A 20000-nucleotide genomic window follows, 5' to 3' on the forward strand; every position below is an offset into this window, starting at 1 on the left:
ATACCCAAGACATTTAAACAAATATACACAAACCAATATGCACACATCTCATGGCTACAGTCCCAGACACACACACACACACATATACAAAACAGGCATTTCCACAAACATACACAGCCACAACCTCACCCACCGCATACCAATGGGCCCTGACACAGAAACATAGACGCAGTAAATACTGCCATCTTTCTTGAGGCATATGACCTGCCTTTATATACACACACACACACACACACACACACACACACACACACACACACACACACACACACACACACACACACACACACACACACACACACACACACACACACACACACACACACACACACACACACACACACACACACACACACACACACACACACACACACACACACACACACACACACACACACACAGACTGAGTTTATTTGAACTCGCTGCCCACACCACTGCGCCTGGCACAAACACACGAGGAGAGACGTCAGTAAAATATAGGCCCGGGGCCATTTCCATATTCTACAGACGCGCTGCTCCCAGGTCACCATAAGGAGACAGTGAGAAGAGGGGGAGAGACACACACACACACAGACAGGAGGAGAGATATACTGATCCAGGCCCATACAGGCTCTAGGGAGCCCGACTCCGGGCAGCGTTTAGCGGGCGGTAGGACCGGTGGGAGGCCCCCCCCCCCCGACTCGGAAACAGATGGAGCCGGTAAACAAGGGGGGAGAGGGCTCGTGAAGACAAGTGGACCCGTTTACGACGAGGGGTGCGCAGGCATCAGATCATGCTCTGAATGCCTAATGTGTCTGCCTGCGATCTCTATTGCATATGGATGTGTGTGTGTGTGTGTGTGTGTGTGTGTGTGTGTGTGTGTGTGCGCCTGGTTATGTGTTCGTGTGTGTGTGTGTGGTTATGTGTTTGTGTATGTATGCATGCATGCATGCTTTGATTGTGTCACGGTTCTTTCATGTCTAGTTCTAAGAGCGTGTTTGTGTGTGTGTTAATGGATGTCTCTATGTATGCCATGGGGCTTGAGTATGGGGCCAGGAGTCCCTTGATGTTTGAGCATGTGCCATATCTACACTTATGTGCACGCTTGTTAAGATTCGCTCTATTCATCTGTGTATGTGTGTGAATATATATCCCGATTCAGTCACGACACTATGTCTTTTTTCTCTCGGAGTGTGCACGCGTGGTTTACTTTTCCCTCATCTTATGCCCGTGTGTGTGTGTGTGTGTGTGTGTGTGTGTGTGTGTGTGTGTGTGTGTGTGTGTGTGTGTGTGTGTGTGTGTGTGTGTGTGTGTGTGTGTGTGTGTGCCGTACCTGCTGCGGCGGCGTGATGCTCTCCTGCTCGTAGAACTCGGTGCTCTGCTTGGGCTTGATGTGTAGGCTGAGGCCCTTCTCGAAGGCCTGCGTCTCCAGCATGAGCGTGGAGCGCAGCCACAGGTTGTGCGTCTTGCCCAGGTACTTGAGCACGCACGGCCGGATGGGGATGGGCGGCACGCACTGCGACATGGCCTCCACGAAGCAGTTGAGCGCGCTCGGCTGGCAGTCGCGCTGCGCCTGGTGGCTGCCGCTGCACAGGAACGGGCCCATCTCGCCGCTCAGCGCCTGCCGGGGGTCGGGTCAGAGGTCAAAGGTCAAAGTTGAACAAACATAGATAGATAAATAGATAGATAGATAGAGAGAGATAGATACTTTATTGATCCCCAAGGGGAAATTCAAGGTCCATACATACATACATACATACATACATACATACACACATAAATACATACATACATACAAACAAACAAACAAACACTCCGCAAATAAAATCATTGGCCAAGGGCAAAAAAGAGGATTATGACTACTGATTATTGGCAGTGAGTTATAATTGAGTAGAGAGTTATAACAGAGTTTCTGAGATGAGACGTTCCTTCCCAAAAACGGTTTCAGATCAACACTACCTTCTGTTAAGGTAACAAATGAAGATGAGAGAACGAGAGAGACGCCTTTCGGTTAGTGATTAACAGCCTACAGCAATATGCTAGTATTCGCCCGGGTGGTTTAAAGGCCATTTCGAAGCTTAAGGGTGGTTTGGTTCTCATTAAAGGCTCCTCTGGAATTCTGAAGTTCAAAACGCAATTAAACCAGCCTCCGGTGTTTACACTTTCAGCCTGAATGTTTTCGTCAAAGTCCACAGCTTACTTGTTATGTAATTTCTCAAGGCCGCCCTAATAAATCAAAAATGAAACGAATGCTGTTGCAACGGAATGGTGCTGGTTGTGGTGGGTCTAAAAAACAAATGGCTTATATTCACAATTAATTGTTTTTACCAGCGGAATTCATAAACAGACCAGAATTTCATGTATTTCATCAAGCACTTCATCCATTTATGTTTAAAGGACGTTGACTATGTGAGTTAGCCATTCTCTCACATCAACAACTCTTCCGGAACAAAAACGAGCACTCCGGTCACAAAGAAAAAAGGCTTGAGATGCTGAAGATGATGAGATGTGTTGGTCTGCTCAGACAGACATTCATCCCTCTGTGTTTCTCTCTTTCTTTCCTATGGCTGTTATGTCAGTGTTGAGTGAGAGAGAGAGAGTACACACACACACACACACACACACAGGGTGGGGAGTGTTTCAAAAAATCCTGTGGGGCATTACCACTGAAATCGCAGGCAGCCAGCTCTTTTGCCCATTTTCAAATTACAGGTCCATTCACAGTTCACTGAGCACCACAATGACTATTCCGCGCACAGTGTGTTTAACATTCTACGTCTACATACACACGCCTCTATAGGTGCCAGCGCCTGCCAAAAATAAGCAGAGTGCTAAAGTTCAATGATGTTTTTGTCAAACCTGTTCGAGGGTTTTGGAGGCTTTCCGAGCATAAACTGCAGTCTCGTTAATGACTGCACCGCTCAGTTTGAACAAAAACATGTTTCAAATCGTTTAGGGGAAAGCTTTAGGGACAGCGGGAGGTTGTGTGTGTGTGTGTGTGTGTGTGGGGGGGGGGGGGGGTCCATCATGATTTCTTGGTACAGCAGGTTCTAGGACACTTGAGCGAGCGGTGCCGCTAGATGAGAGGGTGACAGTGTGCGCTGCACGTGTTGCCTGAACATGCCCTGCATGAGAATCAGGGGCTCACTTTGGCCTCACCTCCAAACTAAATCTCTCCACTTGCAAACATGACACGAGGGGCTGGGACGGCCAGGCCTCCTAATTAACAGAACCGTCCAGCATTATGATTAGACGGCATATTCATTAGATTAAACGTCTAATGAACGTCTCCCTGGCCCTGCACCTGTTGCCACAACTACAAAAAGGGATAAATAAATTATACACAAAAATAAACAAATTGGCCCAAAAAGAAAACAAGAGAAAAAAAAAACACGCCAATTTGAGGCAGATCTCTGTGACTGGAACGTGTTTTAAAAGAGCTTCTGCAGGCATCGCTTCAAATCAGGAGTCTTAAACAGGCCTCTTAATACAGGCGACATCTGGTCCATTAAACTTTCCTCCCGACTTTGCATAAATGAAGGAGATTTCTCCTCATTACGCCGCTCGCCGAGTCGGGAGCACGGGGGGAGCGCGGTGCAAGTGGCCCATCATGTGTGTATGCCCTGCGAGTGCGCGCGCGTGCCTGTGTGTGTGTGTGTGTGTGTGTGTGTGTGTGTGTAGGGGGAGAAAGGGTGGAGAGGTCAGCCAGTCAGCCTCCCCCCCCAGGGAAGGAGGGTTTGCTGCTGAGCTGAAACTGCTCAGGACACCGAGACTGAGAAGGACTCAGCAGGCTGGCTGTGGTGCTGTTTGAGGAGGAGGAAGAGGAAGAGGATAAGGAGGAGGAAGACCACTGAGCGCTGCCCTCTGACCGCTATCGGAGGCTCTGGGCGCGTGGGTGTGACGCCAGGGGGCCAGAGAGGCCAACCCCCGGCCGACGGCTCGGTGCGAGGGAGGGCAACCTCTGCACAAGACCTGCATATATCTGGAGCTCATTTGTCACACACACACACACACACACACTTCTGTTTCTCCACATGCAAATGAGGATGAAATGGAAATAAATAGAAACACACACGCGAGCGTTTACGGTGAAAAATCACCGCCGCAAATGGAACAAGAACCTCATGGAAATGGCAAAAACAAAACCATCTTTGCATTAACATTGTAATGCTTGCAGTTAATTTTCTCCCCCCCCAAAAAGTTGCATATTTTGCAGTCCTCTACAGAGTTGATTAATGAGGCCCTGAGTTAGAGGGCAAATTGAGCATGCGTGAAGGTTTTTTTTTTTGTTTGTGTGTGTGTGTGTCTAGTGCATAAGGGAGTATGATGTGTAGTGTGTGTGTGTGTGCAATGCAGACATTGTGAGTGTTTAAAGTCATCATTTTATTTATGTATTTATTTATTTATTTATGTCCTGACTGTGTGCAAATTTGCAGTTAGAAGTGCAAATCCACACTTTTCTCTATCGACGGAGCTGGCTTGGAAACAGTTGGCATAGTGCTGAAAAGTTGAAAACAGGTGCATTATAGTCTGAGGAAATAAAGCTGGCTCTGATTGATGTATGTGTGTGTGTGTGTGTGTGTGTGTGTGTGTGTGTGTGTGTGTGTGTGTGTGTGTGTTGAGAACGCGGTACTCACGTGTTGCTGCCGGTCAGACAGGATCTTCCAGAGTCGGGGGAACAGCTGCACCCAGCTCCTCTCGGCCAGCGGCGTGGAGATGTGACACAGCTGCACCAGCGCGTTGAGCAGCGCCCCCGTCTGCCAATCACAACACACACTCAGTCCCAGCCCACCAATCAAACAAGCTTTTCCCCCCCAAAAAAGACACCCCCTCCTCCCCAACACCCAATCACCTCTCCCCCCCTCCTCCTTCTGCCAGCCTTCATTTAGCGCGCCCCTAACTAATGCCGGCAGATCTGAGTGTATCGACCAGGGAGGAGTGGTGCACGCCAAAAAGAGGGGGGAGGGGGGGAAGTGCGTCTAATCAGTATGATTCAGGGGTGCCTCCGAGCCTCCGAGACCTCGATCGATGGATGAGGCCGCGTTAAAAGCAGCGCTGCCTAAATGGGCGGCATCAGTCAGTCGGAATTGCAGAGTTCCGCGCGCGCCGGCTCTAGAACACAAGTGCTGGCGAAGGGGCCGCCCGTAACGCAGCGCGCAGCGGGAGACGCACTCGGGGCCAAATTGTAGACGGTGAACGCTAAGCACTCAAATGGCAGGAATGCAGTGACACACACACACACACACACACACACACACACACACACACACACACACACACACACACACGATGGCAGAACAGAGAGCATTCCAGCATTTGAAACACTGAACCAACACATATGCGAAGTGTGTATGGAAGCATTAATCAATGACAAGACATCTCCAAAACCTCAAACCATCAGAGACTACAGGCCCAAACTCTGGACCAGACTGTCCACCTATGTTCCAGAAGATGGATGCCGGTATCTACGGAGACCAGCACTGGCACATGTCTCGTCTGGCTACCCTGTGTCCAGCAATACGTGTCAGGTAATGGCCGTGTTGAAAAGTCGATTTCCCCCTGGTCCTTCTCATCACCTTCACCGTAGCCGTGTAGGAGGCCTGATCCAGGGTCAGATCAATCAAACATGAGCCAGGGCTGGTCAGACGGGGGCGGGGTCGAAGGGGTCAACAGGGGTCAGCAGGTGACGCGGTGAGGAGTGTGTGCCATGTCCTCCGACAGGCTTTTTGCCTCTGGGCGCTGGACTCGGGGTCAGAAAGAGGAGGGTGAGTCTCGGGGTCCAAGCGCCCTTCATCATTTATCCAACCGTGTGAATATCAAACAGCGCAGAGGGCCGGCCATTAAACTCTAATCAATGCCGAGCTTGACCTTGAAAGGCACGGGGCGCCGCTCAGATCAAAAGCCCGCTAACGGGAGAACATTCCGGTGGATGCCCCCAGGAGAGGATGGACGGAACGAGCCAAGGAATAAATTGGCACGGACGGAAAGCTTTTTCCCCCCCCCTAGCTCAGGACTCTGAATTGCAGAGTAGCATACTCAGAGGTTAAAATTACAAATCATGTACACAAACACCCCCCCCCCCCCCCCCACACACACACACACACACACACACACACACACACTGCTAAGAAGTACAGAGTAGTATCAGAGAATGTCTAATAAGGGGAGAAGGACCACTAGCGAAATACTTCCGCATGGTACTGCAACTAAAGGGCGATCGCGAGCAAGTGATGAATGAATGGGTAGCAATGGAGCTGAACCCCCCAGTACCACATTTCTCGTTATATAATTTTTTCTCCTGAAATTGCATTAATGCATGCGATGCAGGATAACTTGACTTGACAATCAGCTGACCAATACAATTTTCAATATGTGTTGTTATTCCTAAAAACCCTTTAAAAGTTTTCATGTCACGTGACACAAGCGAACCACTTTACGGCCATACACCTAAAAGAAGGTTCAGCTTCACGACGGTCGTAATCGGTCGCGATTGTCGCGAGCATCCATGAGCTAAATGCTAGCATGTTACAGGGAAAACGGCCCATCCTATGAAAAGCAGAAAGGACATGAGTGACTTTTCATTTCATTTCCAGTGGAAAACCTATACTCAGGTAGCTACTACGACAATGTACATTAAGAAATGAAGTTGTCAACTGTGAAAAAAACGAGTTCTAGCCGCTTAGCCCCATAGACCACAATTCATGTATCACTTGCTCGGCAACGCCCCTAGCGGAATTTCAACAGATTGCATGAACAATCCGGTACAATGGAGTTAATAGGAAGTGGACCGGCTCTCCCTAAAGGGGCTCTGGTAGTATTCATATTCAGTGGTTAACATTATGGTAAGTGTAAACAAATCCATCTCTACTCACTCTACTCTACAGACTACCCCCCCCCCACACACACACACACAACTCCATCCACCCCCCGCCCTCCCCTCTTCTGCTTTGGTGACGGCCAACTGGAGCGCTAACTGGGCATCGCTAAAGATCAACACGGTGACTCAGAGCCCCGTTCCCGGTCTTTTGGAGCGGTGCGAGGGAGCGCGAGCGGGAGCGCGAGACAGGTGAAGGTGATGCATTAGCCCGCGGGCCACCGCTGCGCCGCGCTGAGCTGTGAGGGAACAGGTCACTCAGAGGGCTCTCGTTGTGCACCTCAAAAAAGAGAGAAAAAAAAATAGAAAGAAAAAAAAGCTGGCAGAAAGTCAGGCTCTGTGGAGAGGAGCGGCCATCTGGCTTCCAATCAAAAACGCCGTGACGGCAGCGATGGCGGTGACTTGGACTTCCGACTTGATGCGGGTGACGAGTCAGTCAGGGCCCTGAACCCTTCCCGCCCAGCGGGGGGGGTTTGGAGGATGACTCACGCGCCACCTCACGCCCCCCTGCTGTTTCTGGCCTCCAGGAGGAAGGTTAATCCGGACCTGGAGTGCCAGAGGTGGGGTGGGGTGGGGTGGATGGAGGGATGGATGGAAGGATGGAGGGGTGGATGCAAGTAGGGAGGGGTGGAGGGAGGGGTGGATGGAGGGATGGGTGGGTGGGTGGAGGGTGGTGGCGGGTGGTCTGTCTGTGGCGCGGGTGCCTCACCTTGACCTCGCGCAGGGAGTCGAGGAACTTGTCGTGGCGGTTGGTGAGCATGTGCAGCTGGTTGCCGGCGTCGCGCTCCGCCTGCTCCTTGCTCTTGGGCAGGCTGCTCTGGTCGCCCGGCGGCAGCTCGATGTCGATCTCCACGTCCTGCGCGACACAGACGCAGAGGATTGAGAAAAAATAAACCAAACACACACACACACACACACACACACACACACACACACACAACCATAATACTATTGACGAGAACGCACACCAAAATAAGAGGAAGAATTCAATAACTGCGTCAATTAAAAATGTCTATGGCTGTTCCTAAGCCGTCCCCTGGCCTTGCATTCCTCTCAGCCTGATTGCGTTACACAGAGGAGAGGACAGGAAGGATGCTCATCAGATTGAACAGACAGGCCAGGGGATGGATGTAAACACGGGCTACATGATCCAGGCTGCCTGGGCATTCAGCTATTACCCACACTCTCCTGCTCCGACCGACCGACCACACACACACACACACACACACACACACGACCTGAATGCATTCCACCCTAGCTGATAAAAAAAACAAATAAAAAATAAAGCATTTCACTAAGCGATTTAGTAATATGAAATAAATACAATAACTAATAACTACAGCAACTACTCTGCTCATGTTCATTAATGCTCTGACTAGTCAGCTCAAAGGAACGTAATAGGAAGTGACCCCAAAAATATTTTGGTGTCTTCTGTGCTGCTCTAATGAGGGAGCGAAAACCAAAACACAATAGCAGCACTTAACCAAATTAAACAGTGCAAATTAAGTGACATTTCACTTTTCTTCACTGTGTGTGTGTGTGTGTGTGTGTGTGTGTGTGTGTGTGTGTGTGTGTGTGTGTGTGTGTGAGACAGAAAGAGACTTTTTCACTGTGTGTGACACTTTTCACTGCTCAGAGTGTGTGTGTGTGCGCATGAGTGAGAGGTGTGTGTGTGTGTGTGTGTGTGTGTGTGTGTGTGTGTGTGTGTGTGTGTGTGTGTGTGTGTGTGTGTGTGTGTGTGTGTGTGTGTGTCTCTCACCTCCTCCTTGGTCTCGGTGGTGTCTCTCTCGCGCGGCTCCTGCTTGATGTGCGTGTGCATGGCGAAGGCGGCGCGGTCGTGGCTGTCGGCCAGGTTGATGACGTTGGTGATGGAGGGCAGCATGGAGCCCTGGCAGCTGGTGCCGATCACCGTGGTCTTCTCACACACCGCCAGCAGCAGCTACACACACACACACACACACACAGAGAGAGAGAACAGGTCAAATAGGAAGGGCAGAGCTGAACAATTGCCATCAGCACCGAGCAAACAGCACACCTGCCCACCTTAACCGCCGCTACCTTGGCAACATGACATGTAAACATCCCTGTAAAATATATTCCTCTGCATGTGTGTGTGTGTGTGTGTGTGTGTGTGTGTGTGCCATGTATCCTAAAAGCATGACACTAGCCAAACAACACTGGGATGACTCATTCCTAATTAAAGTGTCCTAAGTAATGGACGCGTACTACTAAACGACAGGAGACAGCGGCCGGGGGCTTGGACCTGCCAGAGAGAGGAAGGGAGCGGAGATGAGACGAGAGAAGAGGAGGAGAGGAGAGGAGGATGAGGAGAGACGAGGCGGAGAGGAGGAAAGGAGGAGAGGAGGAGAGAGGAGTGGAGCGGAGCAGAGGGCCGGCGGCGGTGGAGAGCGGCCGATGCTTCATCACGCCGCCACGATGAATCAGCAAACGCCGGCTCTCTCCTCTCTCGTGCCCGTGCGGAGCGGCGCCATTAATAATTCAGCCGGGCGCGGGCGGCATTGATTGTGGCACCGCCGAGCGCGGGTGCGATTTTTCTTACGAGTGGCGACCGGACACTCCCCCCCCCCACACACACACAACTCCCCGTCCACCACCCGTCTAAAACAACAGGGTGGAGCTGAAGACACTGTGAATTACTGTTCAGTCACAGTACAGTCCAGAGAGACAAGAGAGAGAGAGAGAGAGAGAGAGAGAGAGAGAGAGAAAGAAAGAAAGAAAAGAAAGGGAGTGAGAGAAAGAGAGGAGGGAGAAAAGAGGGGGAGAGAGAAGAGAAAAGAGAAGACAAGAGAGAGAAGAGGAAGAGAAAATGAAGAGAAGGGAAAGAAGTGAGGAGGAAGAGAAGGGAAAGAAGTGAAGAGAGGCGTGAGATGAAAGGCGGCGGTGGTGGGTTGGGTAACGGCTGTTTCATCCCCGTCAACAAAGTGCACACTCGACGCTTTGGAACAAAGGCAAATTGGGCCCCAAGAAGGAGGAGGAGGAGGAGGAGAGGGAGGAAGAGGGGTGGGTGTGGGGTGTTGGGTGTGGGGGGGCAGCTTTGCGGCAAATATACAGTTTCACAGCCGGATATTCCAGTAAGTCACAGCGTGTCTGCAATTGCAGACCACTTCTCAGCTCAATGAACCTTTCTAAAACGACAAAAAAACTATCATTTTGCCTAATGCTTGAGTTAAATGTACACTTTCGACTTCAACCCAAATTGATCAGGTAAAAGCGGCGCCATTGAGAAATGACTGTGCTGAAATGGCATGAATCATATAATTGCCTTTTTTTTCCAAAACAGGTACAAAGCATAGGACTTCTCAAAGTCAAAAGCACTGTTGCATTTGACATCTAATGCTAGTGGCACATGCAAATCATCAAAAGATTCTGCTTCAGTGAATTATAGTGGAGAATAACAATCATTCAATGTTTTATATGGAAATAAATCAAAATCATGCTCACCCATAACTATGATTGTAACATTTTGAGGAGTATGGATTATTCAAGAGTCTTCGTGTTTCTGTGTGGCTACTTCAACTTTTTGTTTGATATTCATAATTTACATACATTAATCCTATTTAAGATTATAACTCCTGGAACTAGTTGATTCCACTCACTAAATGAAAGTCCACTGTCTCTAAGTCCTTGGGCCTTAATTCAAATGGTGGGCAAAGAGCGAAGCCGATTAGTGAGCAAATATCTTGAGTGTGAACGATAGCCGCCATGCAGCCTATTGGGGGCATCGAGCCGACTCATTAACGTTTGTGGTTTAGATATTGCCATTAGATATTGGTGTAAAAATAACAAATCGATTTTTACCTAGGTTATTGAATTAGCTTTAGTTAGATTTAAAGCAACACTAAAGCACTTTTCCTGTCGCACGCACGCTATTTATTTATCCAGCAAATAACAATGTCCACAGACAAGGTAGAATATGTTGCATGATTTTATGAAAAGTATGATGTATTGTGACACCGAAGCAAGTCAAATTTGTTGCTTCTTACGTCTCATTCCATCGTACTACAGAACCACTACCCGATCTGGTAAACGTCCTGCGGTTAGAGCCGATAGAGGGACGCAAAGCAAATGCAGAAGTGCCATTCACCCGGTCACGAGTTGATGAACCACTGAAATGATTTTCGAAATATTATTTTAAGGTACAAAAAACTCTTTAGGGTTGCTTTAAGACTTTGCACTCTGCCCACCATTCAAATGAGGGCCCCTTGTGTGTGTGTGTGTGTGTATGTGTGTGTGTGTGTGTGTCTGTCTCTCTGTGTGTGTGTGTGTGTGTGTGTGTGTGTGTGTGTGTGTGTGTGTGTGTGTGTGTGTGTGTGTGTGTGTATGTGTGTGTGTGTGTGTGTCTGTCTCTCTCTGTGTGTGTGTCATCTCACCTCGTTGCTTTAAGACTTTGCACTCTGCCCACCATTCAAATGAGGGCCCCTTGTGTGTGTGTGTGTGTGTGTATGTGTGTGTGTCTGTCTCTGTGTGTGTGTGTGTGTGTGTGTGTGTGTGTGTGTGTGTGTGTGTGTGTGTCTGTCTCTCTCTGTGTGTGTGTGTGTGTGTGTGTGTGTGTGTGTGTGTGTGTGTGTGTGTGTGTGTGTGTGTGTGTGTGTGTGTGTGTGTGTGTGTATGTGTGTGTGTGTGTGTGTGTGTGTGTGTGTGTGTGTGTGTGTGTGTGTGTGTGTGTGTGTGTATATGTGTGTGTGTGTGTGTCTGTCTCTCTCTGTGTGTGTGTGTGTGTGTGTGTGTGTGTGTCATCTCACCTCGTTGCACTGCTTGATCCAGAAGTGGCTGCCCATGGACTCCCAGTTCTGAGAGCAGCAGATGTACAGGAGCCGCTCGTAGACGCGCCGCTTCATGGACGTGTCGAACACCTCGAAGAACTTGGCCCGGATGTGGGGCTGTGAGCAGCGCAGGCCGGACAGGAAGGCGGGCTCCAGCTTGGACGTGATGTCACTTCCTGACAGACTCTCGTCCCTGTGGAAGACCGATGTAATTCAGTTTACCGTAAATAAAAGCCTGACAACAGTTCTCCAATTCCAAAGGGCCAGATGGGAATATCCAACAACAAAAAAAATAAACAATTTCTGTATTTTGCAAAAAAAAAACATCTGTCAAAATGACAAATTAACATTCTTTACCATACACATTTTCAGTGTACTTTATACTCTCATATTTATAGCATAGTGCATTTTTAAGTGTATCTTTAATCTATGTCTGTAAGCGTAGCAGAATGTGTGTGTATAACTGCGGTGCCGCCCGGCTGTAGTGGGCAGCAGTGGCCACAGGCCCAGACAGGTGAGGGGAGCAGACGGGTCAGGGTGAGGGGGCGCGGGGGTCGGAGACGGGCACCACGGGAGGACCGTCTGGCGCCAGGGGACCCCCGGTGGCACTCGCCTCTGTCATTTTCCGCTCAGTGGCTCCAGGTGCCACCTGCTGCCCACCATTGCCCACCGCAACCTGCTCGCAAAAAAAAAAAAAAAAACTCGGCGGCCAGAGCAGGGTGGTAAGAGCGGGCGCTCCGGTTGCCATGGTGACAGCTGGCACCCTCCGGGCCGCGTGGCAGTGGCGCCGGGCGCTGGACCAGGGCGTGATTAATCTGTGTAATTACCTGTAGACGTAATTAACGAGGTCCAGGAACTGGCCGTTCAATTCAAGGTCGTCGGGAAAGCGCTTCTCGATGTAGGTCATCATCTTCACCAGCAGGATGGACTTCTCCCTCAGATTAGGCATCTGGGCCGAGAGAGAGAGAGACAGAGAGAGAAAGAGAGAAAGAGAGACAGAGAGAAAGAGAGAGAGAGAGAGAGAGAGAGAGAGAGAGAGAGAGAGAGAGAGAGAGAGAGAGAGAGAGAGATCAATTTATCTTTCATCCATCATGGAGAGCGGTTGTCATGATTCCGTTCCACGATTTTTAGCTGACTGCAAGCCCTCTCAACACGGTGGAAAAAACATCAGCTTGTTGCATTTGCACAACAAGGTGGTAAATCGACAACACTGCCTACTTCATACCTAACTCAGTGGTCATCAACTGTTCTTGAGTTTTCTAGTTTCTAGTTATTTGCTTTTTAGCGATGAGCGATGGTCCAAGATGGCAGACGGATGCCCGTACCTGGTTGGCGGCCATGGGAGAGTTGTTCTTCACCCACTCCTCCACGATCTTCACCACCGAGCGCAGGATCTTGGGGTCGGGCGACTTCTCGATGAGGGAGGTGATGATGACCTGGATGAAGTTCTTCCTCATCTCCATGCTCATGACGGAGAGGCGCGTCTTCACCAGGTCCAGACTCAGCATCACCAGCTCACTCGTCACTGGACACACGAGGAGAACAACCCATGGGGCACGTTAGAATGCGCTGCTGTGCCAACCTTGGGTTATATGTTATATGCAGTGCTAAATGTTAGCTGTAGTGCTGTGCTGCTCCTCTGTTATGCGCTATGTGGTACTGTATGTTAGCTGTATGTTAGCTGTATTGCTGTGCACAGTGTGCAGACACTCTGTTATGTGATCAGTGATGCTATACAGTATGTTCTGTGCTATGGGGCATGGAATGATGTGTGAAAACAACTATCCCCATGGGGATATCTATCTATCAAGGAATGAATACAGAATACAGCTGAATACAGTGTTGTGCAGCGCAATACTTAAAACAGAACTCCAAGAGTTCAGGAAACAAATCAAAAACTTTCAACCCAGGGAACGGAAGGGGGGAGGGGGAGGACAACAACAGAGACACTTCCAGACAACCTGAGCAACAACTGTTAGAAAGTCCCCCAGGGCAGCCAAACCAACTCCCAAGACTGCTGCTGGTGTCACCAGAGCCAAACAAACCAGAGCCTGACACACTGGAACGTTCCGGCCCAACGCCCTGCGGCGCTGTTGGTTTTTGAGGGAAGAGACGGCGTCTCCGTCTCCGTCTCGGTCTCTGGGGAGGACGCTTGGCCTCGGAGGACCTCGGCGAGCATCTTTCCAGCGCAGTCTGGGCTACACCCACGGCGGCCGTCATTACCCAGCCGTGAGCAGCCGGCAGCGCACGCCACAGCTGTACAGATGCAGCTGGAGCCACGACCAGCACGGAGGGGGAGGGAGGGAAGAGAGAAAGGGGGATGGAGAGAGATAGAGAGAGAGAGAGAGAGGAAGAGAGGAGGGACACAGCGAGAGGGAGAAGGAGATGGGGAGAGGGGGAAGGCTCCTCAGAGCGAGAGCGGCGAAGCCAGCCATCATTAACAGCGCTGCGCCGCAGACTGTGGATGGGACTGCTGCTACCGCTGCTGTGGCTGCAGCTGGTGGGGCTGGTGGGGAGGCTCGGAGGCTGGAGGCTAGAGGCCCGTCTGCGGGCTACATGCCAGCGGGCACCAGCAGGGCCAGCCGTGTTTGGGTAGCGGGAATATCAGAGGGGCCAGTTCCCAGACAGACGAACGGTGACTAAACTGAAATACAGACTTCGCTGACAACCACGGGAAAGATTTGCTATTCATAAGACGAGGGAGAGTTTGTGTGTGTGTGTGTGTGTGTGTGTGTGAGGGAGGAGAGAGGTGGGAATAAAAAATGGGAAAAGTAGGGCCAGAGACGTTGCAGAAGTCTCCAATCATTTTTTACAGCTGATTAGACTGCTGCCTGGAAGTTGGAAATAGAAATGGAGAGAGAGAGAGAGAGAGAGAGAGAGAGAGAGAGAGAGAGAGAGAGGGAGAGAGAGAGGGAGAGAGAGAGCGCGCAAGAGAGACAGCGAGAGCGAGAGAGGTGTGATCAATTCTCCCAGTGCTGTTTGGGCTGTGCCGAGCTGACTCATACGGAGCACGTGCGAAGCGAGCGGAGAGTGGGAGGGAGGGTCACACTGACACTGCGGTCACTTGACGCGCTGAGGACCTGGCCCCACCTGACACTGACCACACCACTACCGCTATACCCTGCCCCCCCCCCCCCCCCCCGGTCAAGTGGGCCATTAAACCAACGTGCTAATACCCCGCTGCACACAGAGAGGAGACGTTGGTCCGTGGGCGGCCCTGCTGCATCAGGCTAGCCCACTCTTACAGGCCGTGCAGCCAAACCCCTCAGGGAAGCCGCCGGGCAGATGTGTGTGGTCGTTGCAACACCCAGTGGTCAAATAGGGACACCACAAGTCGAAGCCCACCTTAAACAACGCCCCCCCCCCCCCCCGACACACACACACACACACACACACACACACATGCCCTAGGAGCCTTTGTATTCCATGTTGAGTCCACTCAGGCTGGGTACACAGACACAGAGCTGATAGAGGGCGCACACACACGCACACAGAGACGTGGAGTGTTCCTCCTCCGAGGGCCCCAATCTGGGTCCCCATCCCCCCCCCCCCCCCCCCACGCCTCTCTCTCCTCTCCTCGCTTCACAAAGGCCTTTCAAAATGTTGTGGAGCTCTCTCCCTCTCTGTTTTGTCAGGCACAGGACGAGGAGGCTATTGTGCGGCAGGGACACGGAGATGGGTTCGGATACGCGGCGAGGAGATACGGTGGAGTTGGGGAGGGGGGGGAGGTGTAGGTGGGAGAGGAACGCGCCTCTCAGCTCTCTGGCACCGGTGGCCCAGGACAAACAGCAGTGGGGGGCCCCCCACGAAATAGGAACTCTCCGAAAAGCAACAACGTAACAAAAGGACAAGACGAGCCACTCACATGAGGCGCCGAGGACTCGGATAAAGGGAAGTAAAGATAGGTGGAGACGGGGTGAGAGCTGACACAGTATAGGGCGATAGTGTGTCTGCAAATGGCATCAGGACACTGTGTACTGCTATACTGCTCTCTTAAAGGCCTCACTCTATGCAATGCACCACCTAAAGCCTCAGGCAAGAATCACTCTCTCAGGTGCTTATAGAATACAACAGCCAGTGGGCAGTGTTGTGCACGTTCACACTCTTCAGTAACTAGTTCAAAGTTCAGTTCACACACGTGCAAAGTGAACTGTTCACGTTCATAGTTCACCATTTTTAATTTTGAACTAGTTCAAATTCAGTTCATTTGAATGAAAATCTGTTTCTGACGGAATATAGGCTACAGCCACCTGTTGTTCTCATCTAATTGAGAATGTCCGTAAATTGGGCTTTATTTCGCTGGGCAGATACCGACGGGTCTATGGCAGATACCGACGCCTAATAAATGCGGCCGTGCATTTATTAATAATTAATAAAAATGCGTCAGCTGTGCATGCCTGACGGCAGAAGAGTGTAGTTTTTACACCGGGGGTATGGAGGAGGCTGCCGTGCTGCATTACCTTACCAGATGGATCAGTGACATACTGTAGGGCTCTTTGAACACGTTATGCATCCCTCTATCATCACTGACAAGTGCAGAATCTTTCCGCGATTGCATTCATATAGGCCTAGCAGCGGTTCTGTGTACAATGCATCATGCGTAACGTGATCATGGGTAATGTAGTAGCCTAAGGTAGTGCAAAGCTGTAGTTTAGGAGTGGCGCCCGTGGGCAGTGAGTGTGACAATACTGTTTCTGAATTGCCAGCAGATAGTGTCACTCGACTTCTCAGGACAAAATAAATTCTGTAACGTTTAATTGGACATCAACAGTGACGTTCGTCGCTCATTTCCCAAAATCTGAGCGAATTCACGTTCAAATTCATTATTTACAAATGTGTTGCGTTCAGTTCAGCGTTCACAGAAAAATGAGCGTGTTCAATGAACACGTTCTTTTGAACTCGTTCATGCACAACACTGCCAGTGGGACACTTAGTATCTACAGTGGATGTGTATGTCTATCTATATAGTGCATCTGTGTACATGACTGAATGTGTGTGTGTGTGTGTCTGTGTGTGGGCCCACCTGTACGGGTCTCATTGGCCCCGGGCGTGGTCTGGGAGCTGAGGGTGTGGGTGTGTGTGTGTGTGTGTGTGTGTGTGTGTGTGTGTGTGTGTGTGTGTGTGTGCGCTCACCTGTGCTGGTCTCGTTGGCCCCGGGCGTGGTCTGGGGACTGAGGTGCTCGCGCACCATCTTCTGCAGTGAGCGCATGAAGACGGAGATGAGGCGGTCGATGTAGCTGGAGTTGTAGCTGCACGCCGACTTGAGGATCATCAGCGTCCCTGAGGAGCGGCACCAGAGGACATGCTGGCCATTAATCTCACAGACATATATATATACACACACACACTTACACACACACACACACTACCACTACGTTGCTGATCATCTGAACAGAATTAGTCCAACGCAAGGGGACAAAAGAAGGAGGCATATACACGAGAGAGAGAGAGAGAGAGAGAGAGAGAGAGAGAGAGAGAGAGAGAGAGAGAGAGAGAGAGAGAGAGAGAGAGAGAGAGAGAGAGAGAGAGAGAGAGAGAGAGAGAGAGAGGTGTACATGACGACGTTTATTCGCTCGTCATATCATGCCACTGTGCTAAGTCGTGTGCCGTCCTGTGGCTGGACACAAGAGAGGAGAGGATTGTGACTAAAACTGAAGAGCAAAGCTTGGGAGAGAGAGGGGCAAAGAAATAAAAACCTATCCGCTCTACAAAGACACAGAAGAGGCCGACAGAGAGAGAGAGAGGGAGAGAGAGAGACAGAGAGAGAGAGAGAGAGGGAGAGAGAGGAAGAGAGAGAGAGACAGAGAGGGAGAGAGGGCCTCCTTTGGTCCTCGGAGAGCATCTCAAGTGGAGGAGCACAATGGCGTGACATGGAGAGGGGGGGTAGTGGCTTGTCTGAATCCTCCGCCATGCCCTCGATAGCCTCGGGACGCCCCGCGCTCGACTTTCGGAGGCGGCCTCGCCTTTTTGTCACGGTCGTTGTATTACAAGGACGCTTTTCTTCTCTTTTTTTTTTGTCGGGGCTTTTTTTTGTCGGCGAAGGGAGGGGAATTTAACCGAGTTAGCGAGCGAGGGAGGGAGGGAGGCGAGTGCGGGGCACTGCTGGGCGGGAAGGAAAGCTGAGCTTGAGTAATGCGCTTCTTCGGGGACGCGGCTCAGGGGAGGGACGGCGGCGGTGGTGGTGGTGGCGGGCGGCGGTGGTGTCGGGGCGAAGACACGGAGAGAGACAAATGTAAAAAGTCACCCTCGGCGAGACGCATGCATCATGGCGGTGCGGCGCGTAACTCGAGCTTTTTCCGGCCCGGGGGCCCGCGCCACGCCGCTTTTATTGACCAGCGGAGCCATTTTTGGGACGCTATCAAATGGATGCCGATTTAGATTGTTACCCAATAGCTTTTTAGCACCTTTTTTTTATTCTTCAACCCTCGCTACCCCCACTCACCACCTCACTTCAAAAGAGGCGAAAAAATAAAATAAAAAAATACATTTCCTTTCACGAGGCCAACGTTCCTCGCCCGCCTTTGAACAGCCGATTGAGTATTTCGGCGTTTTTTTTTTTGATGGGCTTTAAAAGCCAGCTCACAGAAAAAGAGGGGAGGAGGGAAAAAAAACCTTTCAAATTAGAAATCAATCTCCCATTCGGTAGCCATAAAATAAGCCGCGTTAGGGACTAAAGTTCAGCCATTATGACACGCTCTTTACGGAGGCGGGCGGAGGAGGAGGAGGAGGTGGAGATGGAGGGCCAGTCGCCGCGGTAACGCGGAGGCTGATGGGGAAATAAAAAGGTTACGGGCGTCCATTCGTCTTGGCGGCTGACAGACGGAGGGTGGTGCGGAGGGGGAGGGGGAGGGGGGGGATGTGGGCTTACCGAAGAGCTGCGTGGGGTTGGCGCTGTTGGCCTTCTCGTAGTTAGTGAGGCCCTCGTAGATGACCTTGCCCACGGCGGCGTACAGAGAATCCAGCTCCTCGTGCTTGGACGCCACGTTGGAGGTGCCTGCAAGACACATTCACACAGGCTCAGAGACACACACACGGACTACAGTCTACAGAAAAACCCATTGTACTGTATCTACTTGTAGAAGGACACTTCTTGTGACTCATGTTCTTTCAATAAAAGCATAATGTTCTAAAAAATATATATTTTTATGTAATAAAAATTCAATGACATCAAATGTTGTATAGTTGAATTGCTATAACACTTCTAAAAGAGCAGTACATTAAATTCCTGTGCATTAGCCACAATGTGTGCAAACTGCAGAACAGTGTTTTATGCAAGTTAATGCATAGTAATACCATATTAACCGTGTCCCTGTGTATTAACCTCATAGTTGAAGAAATGTTGCAGTAGTTACAGTTTAAATTACAGTTTAAAAAAGAAAAGACATCAGCCATTTCATCCACCCAAATGGCAACACACACTCCTGATGTCTCAGAGCAGCTGTTCCTGTTCGGGGGGTGGGGGTGGGTGGAGGTGGAGGTGGAGGCGGAGCGGTACTCACTGGGCTCGGTGGGGAAGATGCTCATGAGGCGGGAGAGCAGCGAGTGGACGGCGCGCAGCACCTTGGTGTTGCTGCAGGTCATGCAGGCGGCGATGCCGCGCTGCAGGGGCTTGAAGTGGGCCAGCACGCCGGCCGGCTGCAGCACCGTCAGCAGGAAGCACAGGATCTCCAGCCCCGTGCAGATGTTGGAGAAGTTGGCCTGCGCCGGCTGCTCCTGGAGGACCACACGAGACACAAGCAGAACAGAGGGTTAGACTACAACCCAGCGACCACCGCATATACTGGAGCAAAAACACACGCATCCTGCGTGGGTTAAACTACCACCCAGCGACCACCGCATATACTGGACCAAAAACACATGCAGGACAGAGGGTTCTAAAGTCCAGCTACCACCGCATACACTGGACACTGGACTCTGGGTACACTTTACCAACCACAGATACAATCTTTTTATTGTGACTTTTTATTGTATCTTTTTCATTTTTATTGGTTTTTACAACTGAATATATCATTTTGCTTAACGCAACGTGACAGGGTTGACATATAGTATATGACATTTGGCATTTGATCTGACAAAGGGAACAGATCAAATAGCACATTTCTCTCTTCAGGACACTGAGCGCAAATCCAGTGGCAGACACAGGAGGAGTGTGGTGTGGAGGTGTGGAGGTGTGGAGGTCCCCGGTTGGCCCTGGGCTGTTCCTGGGCTGCATATCAGCTCATCTGTGAGTACAGGGGGCCCTCAGTGGAGGCTTATCCACACATACATCAGTGGTACCGCAGCATAGCGACACGATAAGGGCCCCATCGCATGAGTCTAGGCCAGCGCTGGAGGCATAGTGTGGATGATAAGATGAGCAGGGT

The 20000-nt window shown here is 50.6% G+C and overlaps 1 protein-coding gene across 1 annotated transcript in view; it reads right to left on the bottom strand.

Moving 5' to 3' along the window:
• Nucleotides 1-20000, bottom strand: part of trrap (transformation/transcription domain-associated protein) — a 125718-nt gene that overhangs the window by 50629 nt on the left and 55089 nt on the right. The window contains exons 44-53 of the mRNA XM_062525848.1: nucleotides 19137-19350; nucleotides 18506-18631; nucleotides 16771-16917; nucleotides 12963-13162; nucleotides 12465-12586; nucleotides 11617-11830; nucleotides 8613-8792; nucleotides 7563-7709; nucleotides 4617-4736; nucleotides 1313-1600 (exon numbers count right to left, since the gene is read on the bottom strand). Of these exons, the coding sequence (XP_062381832.1) occupies nucleotides 1313-1600; nucleotides 4617-4736; nucleotides 7563-7709; nucleotides 8613-8792; nucleotides 11617-11830; nucleotides 12465-12586; nucleotides 12963-13162; nucleotides 16771-16917; nucleotides 18506-18631; nucleotides 19137-19350 (1758 nt within the window). The remainder of the gene's footprint in view (nucleotides 1-1312; nucleotides 1601-4616; nucleotides 4737-7562; nucleotides 7710-8612; nucleotides 8793-11616; nucleotides 11831-12464; nucleotides 12587-12962; nucleotides 13163-16770; nucleotides 16918-18505; nucleotides 18632-19136; nucleotides 19351-20000) is intronic.

Source organism: Sardina pilchardus, chromosome 22 (genome assembly GCF_963854185.1).
Source record: "Sardina pilchardus chromosome 22, fSarPil1.1, whole genome shotgun sequence".
Lineage (NCBI taxonomy): Eukaryota > Metazoa > Chordata > Actinopteri > Clupeiformes > Clupeidae > Sardina > Sardina pilchardus.